Here is a 21,803-nt window from a genome sequence, read left to right on the forward strand (position 1 = left end):
AGTCAACCGGATCTTTGGCTGTTTTACCCTTTAAGGCAGCATAGAGTGGCTGTAGCAGGTGGGCAGCTCTGGGGAGAAAGCGGTTGTAAAAATTTATCATCCCCAAGAACTCCTGCAACGCTTTAAACCGACGTGGGACGCGGAAAAAACCGAAACGGCCTGGACTCTGTCGGGCAACGGAACCACACCTTCAGCGGAAATGCGGTGCCCGAGGAAATCCAGAACAGGCAACCCAAACTGGCACTTGGAAGGGTTGATGATCAGGCCGTGCGCTGCCAAACGCTGGAAAACCTGGCGCAGATGGGACTCGTGCTGGCTTGCTGAGCAGCTGGCCACCAATATATCGTCCAGATAAACAAAAACGAACGGCAGCCCACGCAAAACGGAGTCCATCAGCCGCTGAAAGGTCTGGGCAGCACCTTTCAGGCCAAACGGCATGCGCAAAAACTCGAACAAGCCAAAGGGGGTAATGACAGCGGTTTTAGGAACGTCTTCGGCGCGCACGGGAACCTGGTGATACCCCCGCACCAAGTCAATTTTAGAAAAAATCGATGTTCCCGCGAGATTGGCAGAAAAATCCTGAATGTGGGGGATGGGGTAACGATCATTGTCCGTGGCATTATTTAAACGGCGGAAATCTCCGCATGGCCGCCACCGACCGTCCGATTTGGGCACCATGTGAAGCGGAGAGGCCCATGCACTGTTGGAACGCTGTACAATGCCAAGGCGCTCCATGGCTGCAAACTCTTCCCGAGCGACGGACAGTTTCGCGGGGTCGAGGCGGCGCGCGCGTGCGAACACCGGGGGCCCGACCGTGGGAATATAATGCTCAACCCCATGCTTCGTTACAGTGTTAGAGAAATTAGGGACAGACAGCGATGGAAACTGTAAAAGCAAACGCTGAAAAGCATCCCCGGAGGTCACTACATTAGCCCGAATCAGGGGCTCGGCGGCCCGGGTAAAACAGGGTAGCGAAGAAAACGAAACAGCATCGATTAAACGTCTGTTAGCCACATCGACAAGCAGTCCATTAGCACACAGGAAATCAGCTCCCAAAATAGGTACAGAGCTAGCGGCAACAACGAAGTTCCACTGGAAATCCCGGCCATGAAAACAAACAGTCACCAACCTTTCCCCAAACGTTTTGATGGGAGAGCCATTAGCTGCAATGAGCTGCGGCCCACAGTTCGCTGCTAGTCCGTCGGCAGCGGTAGGGGGAAGGAGGCTCTTCTGGGAGCCGGAGTCCACAAGAAAACGTCTCCCGGAGCGCGAGTCCTCTATGAAGAGCAGCCTTTCTGTATTGCCAGCGGTCGCGGCCGCTACGGCGCGCTGGCGGGTCCGTTTCCCTGGGCCGTGAAAGCGCAAGGCGGCAGGCAGCGACGCGCTCTGTCGCCGAAACGCTGATGGTAGAAACAGATGCTCTTTCCGCGGCGACGGCGTGTAGCAATCCCTGCCGTCAGCAAGGGGGCGGATGCTCCGGGGGAGGCAGGTGGAGGCGTGGAAGGTGCCGCCGGCCTGTCCGTAGCCAGGGCGTGAACGTCGAAAGTGCGGCTAGCCAGGAGAATGCGATCCGCTTCTTCAGCCAGGGAGCGATAATCCTTCGCAGGCAGAAGTGGAGAGTTCGCGAGGACAGCTCTCACGGCGGCCGGTAGTTGGCGGAGGAAGAGGTGGGCGAAGAGGAAACCACCGTCATCTGGCCCGAGCAACGATAGCATGTTCTCCATGAGCTCGAGCGCAGTACCGCCACCTAAGCCTGACAGGTTGAGGAGCTTGTCGGCTCGTTCAGCGTCAGAGAGGGCATAGCGCCGAAGAAGCAGCTCTTTGAGGGCGGCGTATTTCCCTTGGGCGGGTGGGTCCCGGAGGAGCGCCATCGCGCGGCGGGTGGCCAGCGGGTCAAGCGAGGCCACCACATGGTGATACTTCGTGTCGTCAGCCGAGATTCCGCGAAGGGCGAACTGAGCCTCCACGTGTACAACCCATGACGGGGGGTCATGGAGCCAAAAGTCCGGCAGTTTCAGCGAAATTCCATGTCGTTAAAAACCCATAAAACTTCCAAAAATTCCATTTATATGGCACATTTCCATTGATTACTGTGGATATATTTCTTGGAGCCTCTCGACAATGGTGAAGCCCAAACTTAAGAAGAACGATGCGAGCGATGTAGGCCTCGAAGCCTCTTCAGACTCTGGTCTGGTGCGCCCCCCCGCCTGCACTGGAAAAGGATGAATGCGAGCCGTCGAATAAAGCGCTACTAACCGCTATAACTAGCTTACGTTCAGAGATAAATTCCATCAAGTCTGAATTGTGCGCTACACTGGACACTCGCATATTAGAGATTTCTACCACCATAAGAGGCGAGATATCATCCTTGAACCAGAGCATCCAGGCCTCAATTTCGGACATAAAAAGCGATGTGGCCAGGCATGATAACACTTTAACTGAACTGCAGGCCTGTGCCTCAAACCACTCTGACACCATCGGCACTCTCGAGGCCACTGTGGAGCCTTTGTCTACAGAGTTAAAGAAGTTAGATGAGAAATGTGAAGATCTTGAGGCACGCTCCAGGAGGAATAATGTAAGAATCGCGGGAATACCAGAGGGCACAGAGGGAGTTTGTTTCACAACTTTTGGCGGAGGCGCTACCTCTCCAGGAGAAGCTACTTATCAATCGAGCACAACGTGTATCGACGAGTGAATCGCCAACGTCCCAAACAAAGTGATCCTCCTCGGCCCATCATCTTGAGATTGCTCTACTACAGGGGTCGGCAAGCCTGGGCACACATGCCACGGCTGGGTTAACTGATAGCACGACCATAGCTGGACTGGCCAGCGGGCATTTATTTGCCCGGTGGGCCGATGTGATATTTAATTTTTATGGGTCGATGATTTTTTTCTTTGTAACGGTATAAACAATGAAAGGTGGTGGATTGGCCAGATGCTGGTCAATGTGTAAAAATAACTCAGGATATACAGGAGGAGGAGAGACCCAAGGCGGTGAACTGAACTTCAGGTAAGAAGTTATGAACTGCAGTCTATCTGGGTCAGATATAAACCAAGTTTAGATGTTGTTTATTTTCGTTGTGCTGACTTTTTACAGTCAGTTACAATCAATCAGTAGCGGTTTTAGATAAGGGGCGACACGGGCGGTTGCCCGGGGCGGCATCGTGGTGGGGGGGCGGCATCACGGGCATCGGCAAAAAATAAAAAAAAATGCTCGTACTCATGCTGCCCCGACGTCAGCCAGCGCATATTGGGAATGGTACAGGCACCGATCGGTTTTCTATCGCCCATTTGCTGGGAGTAAGGGCGTCCTTCGTTTGCGAGGTGCGCCTGCTGCTTGCGGCGCAGAGAGGAGAGGGCGGGGCGGCGGGGGATTTTCTGACCGGCTTGAGCAGCATCTAATAACCATCTCGCAAAGTAAAACAAAATAAAAAGAAACCAACAAACACAAACACACCAGACATCATGATACAGATTTGTAATTTGCGCCTGCTTGCTGCTGAAGTCAAAGTAAACTTTATTGTCATCTCCGCTACATACAGTCCAGTATATAGAGAGACGAGACGACAAGGCTCCAGTTACAGCAGTGCAAGTAAACAAACAATATATATAAGAAGAGTAAGAAAACAAATGTACACTTTAGGACTCGGGGTAAAGGGATCAATAACAGTTTAAAATTTATAGTTTGATGATTTAAAGTCTCACACACAAGCCGTCGAAAGGGCAGGGGGGCCGGCTGCTTCCAAATAGAGCACATTTCATTTATAATGTTGTAAATCCAAGCCCATTATGTATTCATGATTTGAATCCTGGGTTGTGTGAAATCTCAGAAATGAACCCTAGACAAAGTGAATCTGTGAACTAAGGTGTAGGTGTGTTAGATCATGTTGTGGTGATCCTTGGGTTGGGGGAAGGGTGTTCATATTGGAGTGAAAAATTAAAACCAATGGAAGATGGACAAGAGAAGTTCAAAGCCATCAGGTGCTCAGTTTAGAAAAAAGAGAAAAGAAGAGGAGGAGAAACGAGCAAAAGATGCAGGTAAGCAGATGTGTCATTGAATAATGGCAGGTCATCCTGAAACAATCAGAATCAGAATACTTTATTAATCATAAACAGACAGGAGCTCAGACAGATACCGAGGTAAAAAGAAAACCTGCCTCACAAACTGCTTGTCAGATTAACTTTTACCCTGAGCACATCAGCAGAATTACCCACACTTTATAAGAGCAAAAACATAGCAGGATTAATGAAGCACAAAATCTTAATATGAAAACTAAATATAAAAACATAATAATAAAAAACATTGGGTGGGGGTGAGGGCTGGGGGGTTAAACTACAAATCAATTGATAGATAACTTAGGTCTGCCCTAAAGTGTACCCTACTTTATCTCCCTTCTGGACTATCCAGTGGGCTAAAATCTACAAAGTAAACATGAATTTGATGAGACTTGAAAATATGAATTGTTTACTATAACCAAAGATTTCTGCAGTCAGTCTCAACCTGCTGGCCTGCTTTTTAGAAAGAATGCAGGTCAAAGAAACAGGCATGGGCTTCACATTTTGACCTGAAAGCTGTTTCCTTGTTTAGTCAATTCTATATGAATCAAAACCCAAAATAAACAAATATTTAGAAGGTCATATTGATTGTAAAAAATTGAGGCGGATATCAACAGCAATCCCTACTTTTTAAAAAAAATTACATTTCTAGTTTTTACAGTGCTATCTTTGCACATTTTTGCATGAAATTTGTGATTTAACTGATCTGATCGTTGCATTATGTTTTCAATATTACAAACTTTTTATACACATGAGCAAAGCATGAATGATCTATCAGTTAACAGACGAATATAGATTTACCAATGTTGTAGCTACAGCAGTGTCCATAACCTTAAAGCCATGCTGTATATCAGGGCGACCGTGGCTCAGGGGGTTGGGAATCGCATCTGTAACCGGAAGGTCGCCGGTTCGATCCCCGGGCTTTCTGTCCTGGTCGTTGTGTCCTTGGGCAAGACACTTTACCCTACTTGCCTACTGGTGTTGGCCAGAGGGGCCGATGGCGCGATATGGCAGCCTCGCTTCTGTCAGTCTGCCCCAGGGCAGCTGTGGCTACAACCGTAGCTGCCTCCACCAGTGTATGAATGTGAGAGTGAATGAATAGTGGCATTGTAAAGCGCTTTGGGTGCCTTGAAAAGCGCTATATAAATCCAATCCATTATTATCATTATTATTATCACTGATTCTTGGTCTCAGTAACCAGCTGCTTTGCCTTTTTTCCTTTCATCAGACCATGCAGAGATACAGCTGCCCGCCTTTTCCACAGCATTAACTGTGTTGTAGAATTTTACTATTTTATGTCCCAGAGCTTCAAGACCATCAACTACATCCTGCAGGGCAAAGAGGAGAGAGACTCAGATGGAACAAGAGAAGTAGAACTTATTAATTTATCATTTAAATACATTGAATAAATTACCTTTTCAAGCTTGGGTTCAGGTTTTACTTCACTTTGAGAGTCTACAAGAACAACAGGCGTAATAATTGCCTCCTTAAGGCTCTTTCCAAACCAAAGGTGGTTCATGAGCGCCTTGGAGAGAAAAAAAAATGAGATGAGAAAGTGATGATTACAGGATAAATTAGGGTGAAGAATCTTGTTACTATGATGCAAGCTTTAACAGCAAAGACCAGCATCAGTCCACATCAATTTATTTTATTTAATATGTAATGGCACTTTTGTGTGTTTACCATGCATACATACCGAGGCCACAGCCGGTGGAATCGTTTCAGAACCAGACCCTCCAATCACCAGCGTCTTCGACTGAGACTTCAGCACAGATGGGGCCATATTGGAGGGAGGCCGCTCCCCTGAGAAATACAACAAAGACCTTGAATGACAAAACTAGAAAACAGAAATCAGTCTGTACACACATATCTGTGCATAAATCATTTATACAAATGTTTCATACACGAATCAGTTACTGTATTTTCATGCAGTATTTTCATACCTGAATTTTTTATACTCTACAACAGGGGTGTCAAACTCAAGGCCTCGAGGGCCGTTGTCCTGCAGGTTTTAGATAAGACTCTGGGTGAACACACCTGAATCAAATGATTAGTTCATTACCAGGCTTCTGGAGAACTCCAAGACATGTTGGCTGTATCCCAATTCAGGGTCTGCAGCCTTAAAGGCCGCATTTTAAGGCCGATTATGTTAAAGTGAATTGTTAAATGTTTGTCATTTTTATGCTTACCATCTCTACATTGTTTTAACTCTGTGATGAAAGAAATTCTTCTGTCCCCCCTCCCCAGATTCTCGAGGTTCTGGGTGGGGGCTGTAGTGTTTTATCACAGGCACATCCTTGTGAAGGTCTGTTTGATGTTGGTAAACTTCCTCCCCTTTGTATGGCTTCACTTTGTTATCTAGGGTGAACCATAAATTGGGTGTGGGGGAGACTACCCTCTTTATGACCAAGGATGTTGCTCCTGCTTTTATGCTTTTATGACCCTTTTTGGTCAGCAGGAGAACACACACACACACATTCTCACATAACACACACACACACACATACAGTGCCTTGTCTTTGTAACCAAGGGGGGTTATGAGGGGAGGTGTTTGTAAACTATTGTTTATTGTGTGAACGTTTTCAATAAAAGGCAGCGAGAGGAGGCCATCGTCGGGGTCACTCGTAAGGAGATTCGAAGTGCGTTTCTGAGATACCGACGAGGCCTCCCTTGCAAGTAAATCGATCGATCGCTGTTGCCTTGTTTTTCTTTCACGGGAATAAGTCCTGGATACAGCAGGGTCTGAGTTTAGACCCAACAGATTACGTCACAGCGACGCGACGAAGGCTGTCCCAATTCAAAGGCTGCTCGAAATGCGGCCCTCAAATGCGTCCTTCATTTCCCTGAATTTTAAGGATGTGGCAGTGTAGACTTCGTGGCCCAACATATCCCATAATGCATAGCGCGGCGGTGGGTGTGGATAATTTTGCCAAAAAAAAAAAAAAAAAAAACGGCGGATGAGGGGCGCCCGAAGAGTAAACTTTAAGCAAGTACTGAATATTATGTCACTTATTTATGTGCAAATGTTTAATAACGAAGAACATTAAAACACTACTGTTGGCCACATGTCGGCAAAGTTATGTGACATTAGTGACGTTTGTACTAACTTGGTTTTAAAGCCTTTACTTTAAAATATACGCCGTTCAATAGCTAAGCTTAATCTTACAGAGAATGATCAAAGCTCATGTAGAAACAAACAAACAAATGAACAAAAGATTTTCTCCTTCATTCCTGTCAAACAAAGCTGCATGAAACGTTTCCAGCTGTTAGTATCATGGTTGCTAGGCAACCTGGGCAGCGCGACGGAGGCTAGACCGTCCCATTTCACAAGCCTCGCACTTCCGGCCTTAGCGGTCTTTGATTACGCGGCCCTTGTGGACCGTTAAGGCTGCGTACTTTAAGGCTGCAGACCCTGAATTGGGATACAGCCGCTGAGGAGGTAATTTAGCTGTGTTGGATCAAGGACACATGTAAAATCTGCAGGACACTGGCCCTCAAAGCCTGGAGTTTGACACCTGTGCTCTACAAACAAGTTTAGAATTGCATCCACCCATGCTTATCAACAAATGATGAAAGTGCACACACAACAAGTGAGTTATCTCTACTGAATCTGTATCAAACTAAAGTGAAATGTCTTTCAAAGTGCAGCTATTACTGAGACTCTGTCAGTGTGTTAGATTAATGTTTGAATGATGCTATGTCCAAACTGAATTATACAGAACCTTGAACACACTTGAATCAATATTATAGATCTATATATAGATTCATCCATCGATTATCTTCAGCTTATCCTTCTCAGGGTTGCAGGGGTGGTGGAGCCAATCCTAGCTACCATAGGGCGAGAGGCAGGGTAAACCGAGGTCAGGTCGCTAGCCTGATGCAGCGCTAACACAGAGAAACACTCGCATTCACACCTATGGGCAATTTAGATTCACCAATTAGCCTAACCCTACTAACTGCATGTCTTTGGACTGTGGGAGGATGCTGCAGTACCCAGAGAGAACTCACACAAACATGGGGAGAACATGCAAGCTCCACACAAGTGGGATCAAACTCAGGGCCTTCTTGCTATAAGGCAACACCGTGCCAGTGTGCTGTCCTATGTATATATTTAAATGAATATAAATATCCATATACCGTCAAATCACAATGGTACATTTATATTATAAGGTTAACCCACTTCAGTAGAGAGAAACCCCCAACAATAAGAAGAGCCCCTTATGAGCAAGTACTTGGTGACAGTGTGAAGGAAAAACTTCACACAACAACACGTTGACATGGAAACAGATTTTACTACAGCAGTGTGTTCAACTGTGCCTGTTCTTGAACATTCAAACATTTTAGCAGGCTATGGTATTAAACAGAAAATGCAATTTTAGTCCAAATTCACATGATGTGTTTCAGTTTGGCAAAACATCGTGGAAATGATCAACAAGTTTAGTTGTTCCATGATCAACAAAATATGATGCGTCACAATGAATTATGAAATGCCACCTCTCATTTCCTCAATGGCACTATTTTGCCATTATTAGAAATTACTTAAAGAAATATGTCCTGTCAGGAAAATAATTTCAGGAAAAAAATTAAACTCTTTGTAGTATTAGTTTTGAAATAATCCACCTTCCTCGTCTAATTACTTGTATTTCATAAATAATAAATGTAAAAAGCATCCTGCTGATCTCTTACCAGGAGAGAAGCTATCAGCTCTACCACAGAAGTCAGACAGCTGGTTGTTGAGAATGATTCCAGTGCTTGGAGAGAGGACCCCAGAGCCGAATCTGTAAACAAAAAAACTAAATTAACTACAACACCAAGACACTCTTTGTAGTATAGAAATAGTCTAAAAATAAGTTCCTCCATAATCTCTTAAATCTTCAGTTTCAAGAAAGAAAAATATCTGATAGCTGGTTTCTAGCAGTGAAACAGAATGATGCAGGTACTGACTCATCGTTGATGCTGCTGGTGACAGACACAGCAGATCCATCTTCAGCCAGCACAGATACATGTGTGGTGCCGATGCTGTCCAGATACAAGTTGATGCCAGGATCACGAGTCTTGTCGCTGCTGATCAAGCTTCGAAGGCTGTCTGCAAAGCTATCCTGTGTCAGTTTCTTTGCCATCTGTGTGAAATACAGAGAATTAATAAAATGAATTAATAAAACTAAATAAATATGCACATTACAGAAAATACATTGCTGTCAAGAAAATTATCAAATTACAGCCAAATGTTAACAGAATTTTGATCATTGATCCATCACTGATGCAAGATGAATGAATGAATGAATTAATTAATACTAGAGGTTATAATATTGGTTAGTGATCAAGCTCAACATATGACTGCCAAAGATATAGTCTCTGAAATTCAGTCATCTGTGTGAACTACAGAGCATCTGAAAACATCACATTACACAAAATTATACTTATATTTAAATACTAAAATAATAATAATAATAATAATAATATATACATACTAAATTAAAGACAAATATTAAGCCAATTTAGGTTCATGTGCTTTTAAAACTTGTATTTATATGTATATGTTTTAAAAGCTACATCACTGCTCAGAATGATGCTGAAATGAAAATGCTGAGACTCAAAGAAATTCTTACAGCACTCTACTGGTTTTCTACACCCTTAGTGCTTCTATAAGAACTTTAATTGTAAGTAGCAGCCAGGTACTGATAATCAAATGCCCCTGATTGATCATTAACAAAGGTGAACACTTCTGTAAAAGCACTTTGTTAACACAAAGTCACAATCTCACCCCAGCAAATTAACCCAAAGTCCAACTGTGCAAAACTCAGAGATATTACAAAAAAAAACCTCAACTCATTATCAGTGTGCATAAACTGACTGTGGTGGGGTGTAGTTTGTGGATGAGCTGCAGGCAAGGGGTGGTTTGTTTTGTGTTTTGTGATGTGGTATTGTTACTTTTAATTGTTTAGTCACTTAAATAGAATCATTCTTTATGCAACAAAGCAGGTGCAAATCTGTAGGATTTTGAGATACTTACTCCATCTGAGCTGGAGTTTGGATCTTTCTTTAATTCATTGGCAAATTTTAAAGCTTCAATATAACGGTGATAAAACAAAATCTTTTCATCAGTCGTCTTAGGTTCTGAATTCATTTTGTATCCTGAAAATATAAATTATTTTTATTTTTTGGATTGAAAACATTGATTCTTAGTGTATCACATTTGTAAAGATTGAGAAGGATCATTTTCCTATATGGATCAAACTCTACATGCTAGAAGCAACAATCAGGAACCTTTCATGATGTTGAGGATGAGGCTGAGGATGGCTCCTCCTGAAGGGGGCGGAGGGAAGTACATTTTATAATCTCCCAGAGAAATATTCCACGCATCAGTCACATTAGCTTGATATGATGCCAAGTCCTCCAGTGTGAGTTTTCCTCCTGAGCAAAAACAGTGAAACAAATGATTCTGCTGAGCAAAAATGAACACAATGCATTTCATAATCAAGAGTTTGAATGGATCCAGACAGATCACAGTGTGGCCTGTGAGGGATCATGTTAAAGTTTTCCAAAACCAATAGATTTTTTAATTTGTAATTAGATCATTGTGCCTGGCAGACACAGAAAATGGTCAGAAAAGAGAGCAGGATGAAACCCGTCTGATAATACCTGCTTTCTGTATGTCACTGGTTAAATTCTTTGCTATTGTTCCGTTGTAAAACACATCTGGTCCCTCGTTTGCGATCATCTCCAAAGTGTCAGCCAGTTTCTCAAATTTCACAGTATCACCGGTCTTAAGCAGGTTCCCATTTTTATCTAAATATAACTTCCTAAAAGACAAAGACAGTGAAATAAAGCTGAAACATTCATTGTTTGCTCTTCGTATTTTTGAAATCACATTGTGGGTGTATTTCATACCGTAGTGACGTGTTACCAATGCGTGGGATGTGTTGACCTTGGTAGTAAGGAATAGGGAATCCTTCTCTGGCTAATTTGATGGTCGGCTGAAAGAGGTCGGCCCACGGCAACTTCCCATAAAGCCGGTGTGCCGCTTCATAACCTCGAATTTCCCCAGGAACCCCAATCCATCTGCTATCTGGTTAGATAGATAATGGGTAGTCAGTGCTGGAAAGTCACACATACATTTGCTCGTGTTTTGAGTAAATTGTAAGGTCCTGACCTTTAATGATCTGAGATGACATTTGTTATAATTTGGTGCTTTGTAAATAACATATAAACTAACTAACATACATATAACATTTTGCATCCTACACTTACTTTTAGTTTATTTCACTACATTTACATATTTACACTATTTCTGGCTTAAAGAAGCATTTAGCATATCTTATATTTACTTTTCTTACTGTTTATGCAGCCTGTGTGCAGGAGTGTAGCACAGAACTCTGGGCCATATAAATAAATGGTGCCTGTAGCCCCCTTTCTTTTCTTGATCCATCTTTCTCACACATATTCTAATTTCTATTTTCTTTATTTTTTTTATGTCTGCCACAAGTGAACTGCTCCAATAACTACTCCCAGTTCTTATTGCGCTCCATCCCATACTCAAATGCTGTTAAAAGACACTTCTTAACAGAGACTATGCTGATGCTATATATGGATCCACAGCTTCCCTTCAAAGTCAACACACTATAGACAATCAGGGAGTAATGCAGGAAGGTCATTTGTACTCTGCTGACAGCAACATAAGAGACAGGGACATGTGCATCCACAGCAGCCTGTGTCTCTGGCCCCACTTCAGGATCTCACAACATTTCCAGCTTCACCTCCACAGACAGATAATCTGCCACAGAAACGAGTGGAGATTAGCCAAAGCAGAAACAATGACTGATAAAGATGGACTTGTGAGGAGAGTTAAGATTGGTCTTGGGGAGGAATTTACATTAATTGAAGACCAGAAAATGGGAAAGATGGGACAGCATTCTGGCAAGAAAGCTTTAATGTTAGCTTATAACCAGTTGTTGTTGTTTAGCTGGTTCGCTGTTGACTGCCTGGAGTTGGAAGCGCCGATTGTCCAGTCTGTTTACAGTAATTAAATAATAATGCTTATGCACTCCTTAGTGTGTTAGAGTCCTGACTTTAATTCAGTAGATGAGGTTTGAGGTGAGGAGGAGGGTGACATTTTAACGAGATACCAGTCATGCTGTCTCTTTCCTTCACTTCTTTGATGACAAGAACCCTCTCAGGTGATAAAACAAAGGTATGATCCTTCATATCTTGAGTTTGTCTTGCAGACTAAAGTGCTGAGTTTAAAAAAAAAAAAAACCTCTACAGATAACTGACTACACCTTTAAAACTTTTGTGTTACATCTTGTGCATGATTTGGAGAAAGACCTGTTAAGACCTGTTTGGAGAAAGACCTGACTACTCTAATCTCTCTGGCTTTTTCTGAAACTAATTAGCATGTGTTTCATTGTGTTTATGTTAGATTACTCTAACAGATGTCATATAGGAAACCGACTCAGTGTCTTTAATAAATGCCAACGGCCAAACCCTCTGTAGTGGTTTGCTTGATCTCTTTTTTCTTTTCTTTTTTATTATCTCTGTTTTTCTTTCTTGAGGAAAGAGGAATGACTCACAGTGTGCATTAGCAGTGACCTGTACGGAATAAATTAGCTGTGTCATAAAGGTGAGTCCAAGAGCAGATTAGACTAAAACATTATAAATATTAGCATTATGGCAGAAAAACAGCCCACCTTGCGGCCACTTCATGCTCCACTCTGTGGTTTTACGACACAACTTAAGCAGGTCAGAGTTCACCTTCCTGGGGACAGTCTCTCTGGAGGTGATGATTTTCACTTTACCTTTGAAAAGATGACATATTATTATGTTAAACCCCAGCAGGGTTGAGCTAAGAGGAGCAAGGGTGTCTTGTTACCGGAGCTGTCCATCACAGTGAATATGACCCCGCCTCCGATCCCTGCGCACTGTGGGTTGATGATGGAGGTGCACAGCAGCGCAGCAATGGCAGCATCTACTGCAGAGCCGCCTTTCTGAAGAATGTCCCTAAAACAGTTCATCGTTATCACTCTAGTGTTATTGTTATCATGTGTGCACAATTAATTTAATTTTAATCTTTATTAAAATTATAATGTCCCACAATTAAATTCCCATGACTGAATAACACGATGTGTTGTCTTCGTTGTTGCATCTGCTAGGGATGGATGCACAGTTCACTGAATTTTAATCTCAATCTACTGTCTCTAATAAATGTAGATTTATTAAATAATAAATAAATCTACAATCTCAAGCTGCTACTACTGCACATTCACCCAGTGTATATACTAATATATATATATATATATATATATATATATATCTTCCTCTACCCCCCCCCCCCCCCCAATTTTTTGCACATGTCGAGGAGCGTGTCAGGCTACATTTCACTGTGTGTTATACTTGTATAACTATGCATGTGACAAATAAAGAACCTTGAACCTTGAATCACGTCCCATAATCAAATTAACCTAATCACCCCAAGACACTGCAATAAGCTAGAAATGAAGGTGGCATGGCTCTCCAATGCTCCAATGTCTTGAAAATTATTATAAGGCTGCACAGCTTAGAGTCCTGATAGCATGGTGTGATCTGACATGTGATGCCAGGTGGAAAAAAAAAAAAAAAAAAAATAGATCAGGATAAAGTTCATGTCCCTCTCCCAGCTATTCACGGGGATAAACCATTATTGCATTCACTTTTAAACAAAGTATCAAACTGCATAAAAGTACCACTGAGCATCTGGCTCCAGGAACTTAGAGACAAAATATTTGAAGTGATGCAAGAATACTACACTAGCCAGCATATGACACAGAATTCACCCCCGCAAAAACTGATAGTAGGTTTAAATATTGGTGCAACTTTGGTATTACCGCATACTGAAAAATATCATCTCAATAAGGTGTCGATACCTTTCAACAAATGTCAGACAGTTACAACCTTCTTTAGATATCTCCAATTAAGACATAATTTTAATACAGATATTGTGTCCAAGGAGAAAACGCCATCAGTGCAAATCTTTATAAAATGCATGTAAAGGGAAACTGACAAAACAAATCTCTATGACCTACTCAATACTACAGACAGAAAGGAAACTGTCTACCACCTACATTAAACTCAGATGGGAGAAAGAGGCCGGAATAAATCCATCTGAAGAAGATTGGTCTAATATATGTAAAACCACAGCCACTACTTCAAGCTCCGCTTCATGGAGAGAGTTCACCTGGAAACAAAACGCTGAGGTTTTTTAATCACCCCTAAGATTAAAGAACTCCAAAGTAAAAATGCTGAAAATGGTAAATGTTAGGGCTGGGCTATATCATACCGTTCACGGTAATACCGGTGTAATTTTGGGCAACGATAGGAAAATGACATATCGCGATAGAATATGGGTAAAACGCGAATGCACAGTGCCTTTGTTTACATATGCACATGGCAGCGACGCAGAATGAGAAGAGCGAAAGTTGATCGTTAAATGAAACGGATGAACCAGAATTGGTTTGTGAAAATGCTGCAACTTCAGTGGTGTGGAACTGGTTTGGCTTTCGTCCGTCAGATACACAACAAAACACTATTTTTGGTAGAGCATGCTAGCGGGCCGTCGTTATTACCGTGTCGTTTGGAAAATACTGCACACTTAAAAGCAATCCTTTGATTTTTCTGAAAATCGACAGTGCGCCTTATAATCCCGTGTGCCTTATGTATGAATTCTGGTTGTGTTTACTGACCTCGAAACGATTTTATGTGCACTCTGCTCGAAAATCTATCAAATATTTTAGTACAACTTTGCTAAGCTATGAAGCCGCACCGCTTGATGGATTGTCGGAGCATTACGGCTATATTAGGCAGGCGCCTCGCGGAGTGATACGTACTGTGCTTCAACATAATGTTACCGTATTGTGTGTGTATAACCTCTTTTTAAGTTTTGTGGATATTATACATGGTTATGCTGAGGATATGTCGGCCAGTTTCCACTGGAAATGCCTTTTGGTTAAACTGTCAGCAAGGAATTTGTTACATTTTTATATAGCTTTAATGCACACGAAAAACAGCTGCTTGTTTAAGTGAAAATACATTGATGGGGTTTTTTGCACTAATAAAGTTGTGGAGTTGTAAAGTATTTTGTCAAGTGTGAGTTATATCGTCAGTTATATCGCTATCGCAAATTTTCAAATGTATATCGTCATAAATATTTTTGGTCATATCGCCCTGCTCTAGTAAATGTTGCAGGAAATGTGGATTAGGGCTGCCACGATTAGTCAACTATCAAAATTGTCAACGACCAATTTAATAGTCGATGCGTCGTTTGAAGCTTTGTAAGATCCCAAAAGACGCAGGAATAAGTAGTAGGATTTAAGAGTGTAATAACGGACTGAAACAGAAGATGGCAGCACTGCATGTACAAGGATGCCACCTGCTGTTAAACCCCAAAGAAGAAGAAGCTGTGTCCCAGAATTCATAGGGCAGCCCTGCTCAGTTTCCAACAATGGCGGCAGCTAGTTAGTCTTAATATTACTCTTATTATTCTTTCTGGGTCACAAAATAAATGTTTAACATATTTCAGGAGAGAATGTAGCTGTGTAAACCTCAAATATGTGCTCAGTTTATCAAGACACCACATATTTTCAAAAGCGCTCCGACGTTTTTGGAGACGTCTGTTACCCACTAGCTCAATACCTAGCCCGGGTTCAAGGCTCACTAGAGCCGTGAGAACACCGGACTCCCGGCAAATCGTTTTCAAACCCACCGCAGTCTTTCGCTACTCAGGTTAAACATGATATATGAGTCACTAAGATAACTTAAAAATGTTATTGTTTGGATTTTTTCAGTATTTTATTTGTTCCTGAGTAAATCAGTTTGGCTGAGATTAAAGTTATAGTTTTTACACAGCTGAATAAACGTCAAGCAGACAGCTGATTATCAGAAGTGTGAGATGCTCGAGAATATACTCCGGTGTCCTGTTATATTTTAGATAGCAAGGAGCAGACGGCTGAGTTTATTAAACTTCACCGAAACAATCTGCAAATTTCATTACAAATTAAACAATCATCTTGTCTTTATTTTTAGTTAGCACATACCTAAAACACTTAAAGCTGTAAGCTAATCATAGTAATATAAGAGCAGATGCATGCTGGTGCAATAAGCTGTACGTCCAATGGATGATGATCTGATTAGTCGACTAATCGCAAAAATAATCGGCGACTAGTCGACTATCAAAATAATCGTTTGTGGCAGCCCTAATGTGGATAAACTTCAGTAGGCCACTTCCATATTTTTGGAGAATGTCCTAAAATCGCCCCCTACTGGACAGAAGTGGTCTAAAGAACCAAGCAGATAACTGGGTTACATCTTGAGAGGAGTTTCAGTGTCTTTTACTTAGCCAACATCCCAATTGGACTGAAGAAACAAGACAGATACCTGCTACAGGTATTTCAGATGGTCAGCCAAAAAGCTATAAACACACAAGTGGTTGAATAAGGAACCTCCAACTGTTTCGGACTGGACAGAAATAGTACACGAAATTCACGTTATGGAGCGACTAACCTTCTCCTTGAGACTGTCCTCAGAAAAATGTGAGCAATACTTGAAGAAATGGAAACGTTTTCTTACTGAGAAATTACTCTATAGTCTTGTGGTATTCCTTTATATTATCTCTGGTAATAATATGTATCCAAGTTGTACATAATTTTCAACTTGTAACCCTGTGTATGTCAAACTTATACCTAAATGGCCTAATCTCCCCGATTTATTTATTTTTGTGTGGTTGGTCCTCCTTTTGTTGTCTTATGTTCAAATGTTATTGTCTATAAAAATGGAAGAAGAAAAAAAAAAAAAAAAAAAAAAAAAACACTCGATAAACAAAAAGGTTTTTTTTTTTAAATTAACGTGATCATTTCCAGACAAACAGGAGGGTCTTAAATTGTATAAATCCATTTTTTCGGGTGTCTGTGAGGAGCCTAGCATCAGGACTGTGGACAAGCTGGAGACAGGGCAGAGAGGACTGACTGAGACCAGTGTAAAGTCAGTTGCAATCATCCAAGTGGGAGGAAATGAGAGCATGAATTACAATTTAACCATCTTTCACAGAAAGAAAAGTCCTCATTTCAGTATTTAACCACCAAGTTAAATATGTCAAATATCACACACAACATTTTTTGCATGGGGTTTGATGCTGGATAGACTGTGAAGCTGATCTCAAAGCTCTCTGATGGAACTAAGCACTTTGAGTGCTCGGTTTCAGTAGAAACGCAATTTAAACAGCAGTTTAAAAGTGAAAGGATTTAATCCTGTGTTAGGTTTTGGTAATTGCACTGAACCTGCACTGAATTTAGGTGAATAAGGAGGACCAACTTTATTTTGATCCAACGACTTATACATTAGTGAGAAAGTTAAAATTTGTATGCAGAAAATGCAGAAAAGACAGTAGCATTGTGTTTGCAAATAAAAAAAAAGTGGAAGTAAATTATTACATACTGTTTCAAACAAAAAACCTGAGAAAAATATTAAAAGTTGTAGCAAAAAAAAGCTTAAATAAGACTGAAGATTACAAGGTTTAAATTAACTGAATTGAACGCTACACGAGAAAAAGCTGAGTAATTAAAAAAAGAAATGACAGAATCAGAAAAATGGTGAATGTAAGCTGATATTCTTTAGGGGACTGGGAAGACTTGATACTAGAACTGTGACTTAAACAAGTTGATACCAAGGGTTATGCTAGTTAGCTGATATGCATTTACATGTAAATGTTTTCATAATATAGTAAATGGCTTTTCTACTAGCAAAGGGCTTTATACAACTTGTTCATTCACCCAGGTTTTCAGTGCTACCTAACTAACATCCAAACACATTCACACTCCGATGGATGCATGGGAGAGCAACCTGGGGTTAGTATCTCGCCCAAGGATATTTGGCATGCAGACTGGGATCGAACCAACAACCGGTTAAGAGGTGACCCGCTCTACTACCTAAGCTACAGCCACCCCATATGCCACTAATCATTCGAATAAGATACACTTTTGATTCCAGTGTTTAACTGACTGAATGGTATGCATTGTTCTTCACAATCTGCAGCAAAAATCTTTAAAAATTTCTTTTCATGTTGGCTTGAAGTAAAATATCACTGTTGGTACTGCAGCTTACTGCAACACAAGTATGTGTTTAAATTAGGAGAGGCAAAGTGTGATATCCACATGTTGGACCAGCATGTCTATTACACGCTTTACCCTGATATTGTACTGATATTATTCCCTATATGCCTCTATGCTGTCAGTACAGATGATGTCAGTAACAATAGTGATTTTTCAGTTGGGAACAAAACAGGTCTTAGATCCGGGTCTTTGAAGTTAATGATGGGATCTGATTACACACACACACACACACACACACACACACACACACACACACACGAGTAAACAACAGTGGGTACAAAGAAAACCGTCTGGAAAGGTTGAAAAATTAAACAGTCAAACTGTTACCTTGATGCTTTTTTAAAATTTTTGCTTAGCATATTTTAAGGTATATTTTGTTGTGTAACTGTCCATCGTTTGACTGTAAATAGTTTACATTTTATAAATATTATACATGCAATCAGAGATGGGTATTTGTTTTTGTTCCTTAAAATTTATTTTTGTTACTTGTTGAAAAAAATAAGCCATAAACCATTTGATATACTAATTTCTTTTTACACATGATTTTACTTTATTTTTGTTAATAAGTTATTTTCAGAAAAAGAAAATTTGACAACCAGCTTGGGAGCCAAAGAGGACTCTTTTCAGTGAGCTGAGCCATAAGGACCAGCTCTCTCAAAAGAGTTCGAATTCCCATCATTAATAAGAAACATAAGTTGTAAATAGTTCTAAATAGCATTACTAGCATTATGACCTTCAGATCAATCTACTGACCTCGCAGAAGAGGTCAGAGGTCAAATCTGGCATGATATTTTTAATCTCTATACTGTACTTTCTATATGTTGACAATACACACACATCTGTAAGAATCATAGTTTCTATGTTAAAGCTTTTTCTCCGTTTTTGACCAATAAATCATTTAGTAGGGAAAGAAGATTTTTCATTGATCTGTATTATACAGAATCACGTGGAATTTTGCCTTTTATATAATGGCATATTGGTTTCGTAAAGAAGTAGAAATTTAGTTAGGAGTACGGTAGTTATTTTGTAAATAGATGGGGGGGAACATAACCACACACTTCCAGGATGAGACGCGGGTTACGTAGTTCTCAAAGATGTTTTAGCGCTAAAGTTTGCATTTGGTGCGTAATATTATGTGAAAAACAAAAATGTGTCAGAAGTTTCAAATGTTACTCACCGTCCAATCCGTGAACATTTCTCGGAGTCTGCGGCCACAGCAGCTTTTGAGAAAGGGCAATTAGCACTGGGGTCCTTGACACACTCACTTTTACCCTTCCAAAAACCAATAAAACCAGCTGGTAGACCAGCTGCTAGAGCACCTACAATTAGAAAAACTGCACCTACAACAACAACTAATATGCAGGGAACTTTGGGCGGGCAATTACAAGTCGTTTTTGCGCTCTCAACATCCTCGTCCTTAACGTCCTCGTTGGGGGGACACATAGGAGTCGTATTTGCCCCCCCAACGTCCTCGTCCTCAGTGTCCTCGTTGAGGGGGGAAATGGGAGACAAATTTCCTCCCTCAACGTGCTCGGTTGATTCAGCCATCGCTGCTTTCTTCTCTGCATAAACGTCGGTAGTTCACTTCCTCTGACAGTTAACCGCCTGATTTCCCAGAACCACGTATTGCGCACATACAGTGGGGCAAAAAAGTATTTAGTCAGCCACCGATTGTGCAAGTTCCCCCACCTAAAATGATGACAGAGGTCAGTAATTTGCACCAGAGGTACACTTCAACTGTGAGAGACAGAATGTGAAAAAAAAAAAAATCCATGAATCCACATGGTAGGATTTGTAAAGAATTTATTCGTAAATCAGGGTGGAAAATAAGTATTTGGTCAATAACAAAAATACAACTCAATACTTTGTAACATAACCTTTGTTGGCAATAACAGAGGTCAAACGTCTACTATAGGTCTTTACCAGGTTTGCACACACAGTAGCTGGTATTTTGGCCCATTCCTCCATGCAGATCTTCTCGAGAGCAGTGATGTTTTGGGGCTGTCGCCGAGCAACACGGACTTTCAACTCCCGCCACAGATTTTCTATGGGGTTGAGGTCTGGAGACTGGCTAGGCCACTCCAGGACTTTCAAATGCTTCTTACGGAGCCACTCCTTTGTTGCCCGGGCGGTGTGTTTTGGATCATTGTCATGTTGGAAGACCCAGCCTCGTTTCATCTTCAAAGTTCTCACTGATGGAAGGAGGTTTTGGCTCAAAATCTCACGATACATGGCCCCATTCATTCTGTCCTTAACACGGATCAGTCGTCCTGTCCCCTTGGCAGAAGAACAGCCCCATAGCATGATGTTTCCACCCCCATGCTTCACAGTAGGTATGGTGTTCTTGGGATGCAACTCAGTATTCTTCTTCCTCCAAACACCACGAGTTGAGTTTATACCAAAAAGTTCTACTTTGGTTTCATCTGACCACATGACATTCTCCCAATCCTCTGCTGTATCATCCATGTGCTCTCTGGCAAACTTCAGACGGGCCTGGACATGCACTGGCTTCAGCAGCGGAACACGTCTGGCACTGCGGGATTTGATTCCCTGCCGTTGTAGTGTGTTACTGATGGTGACCTTTGTTACTTTGGTCCCAGCTCTCTGCAGGTCATTCACCAGGTCCCCCGTGTGGTTCTGGGATCTTTGCTCACCATTCTCATGATCATTTTGACCCCACGGGATGAGATCTTGCGTGGAGCCCCAGATCGAGGGAGATTATCAGTGGTCTTGTATGTCTTCCATTTTCTGATGATTGCTCCCACAGTTGATTTTTTCACACCAAGCTGCTTGCCTATTGTAGATTCACTCTTCCCAGTCTGGTGCAGGTCTACAATACTTTTCCTGGTGTCCTTCGAAAGCTCTTTGGTCTTGGCCATGGCGGAGTTTGGAGTCTGACTGTTTGAGGCTGTGGACAGGTGTCTTTTATACAGATGATGAGTTCAAACAGGTGCCATTCATACAGGTAACGAGTGGGGGACAGAAAAGCTTCTTACAGAAGACGTTACAGGTCTGTGAGAGCCAGAGATTTTCCTTGTTTGAGGTGACCAAATACTTATTTTCCACCCTAATTTACGAATAAATTCTTTACAAATCCTACCATGTGAATTCATGGATTTTTTTTTTCACATTCTGTCTCTCACAGTTGAAGTGTACCTGTGGTGCAAATTACTGACCTCTGTCATCATTTTAAGTGGGGGAACTTGCACAATTGGAGGCTGACTAAATACTTTTTTGCCCCACTGTATATATATATAATAAATAAAATAAAAAAAACACAAACACACATAACATATAATATAATTGCAAGGAGGTATTTCTGTAGTCTATTGATTACTAGATAAGGGGTGGGATTAAATAAGCTTATGCTTCTTCCTGCTCCTTTTTGAACATGACAGTTATTTGTAGATGTTGCTCGTTTTCCTTTTGTTTTGCTTTGTTTGTTTGTCTCTTTTTAATTCTATGTTGTTGTACTTTTTCAACATGTTCAAAATAAAGATTCAATCAATCAATCAATCAATCAATCGTCGTAGCAGCTACCTCTGCTTACCACAAACACACTTCTCTGCTACGTTGTGCCTGTCAGTACCCACACAGCGGATATACAGTGGG

At 41.5% G+C, this 21,803-nt stretch overlaps 1 protein-coding gene across 2 annotated transcripts; it reads right to left on the minus strand.

Annotated features, from left to right (window-relative positions):
- Positions 1-5,154: 5,154 nt before the first annotated feature.
- LOC120731431 (glutathione hydrolase 5 proenzyme-like) lies at positions 5,155-19,804 on the minus strand. Of its 2 annotated transcripts, XM_040028420.1 has the most exons (12): positions 19,369-19,804; positions 12,926-13,053; positions 12,744-12,851; positions 10,948-11,125; positions 10,699-10,859; positions 10,324-10,470; positions 10,070-10,191; positions 9,001-9,176; positions 8,743-8,834; positions 5,753-5,859; positions 5,471-5,581; positions 5,155-5,384 (listed from the first exon to the last, which is right to left on the minus strand). In XM_040028420.1, exons 1-12 carry the CDS (start codon positions 19,737-19,739, stop codon positions 5,247-5,249), a joined length of 1,839 nt encoding a protein of 612 aa, XP_039884354.1. In that variant the 5' UTR covers positions 19,740-19,804; the 3' UTR covers positions 5,155-5,246. The 2 variants fall into 2 exon arrangements, with proteins under 2 accessions (XP_039884354.1, XP_039884355.1); XM_040028421.1 differs by lacking the exon at positions 12,744-12,851 and having other exon boundaries at positions 19,369-19,803.
- Between the last annotated feature and the right edge of the window lie 1,999 nt (positions 19,805-21,803).

This window comes from Simochromis diagramma, unplaced genomic scaffold, assembly GCF_900408965.1.
Source record: "Simochromis diagramma unplaced genomic scaffold, fSimDia1.1 OVJJ01000781.1, whole genome shotgun sequence".
NCBI classification, from domain to species: domain Eukaryota; kingdom Metazoa; phylum Chordata; class Actinopteri; order Cichliformes; family Cichlidae; genus Simochromis; species Simochromis diagramma.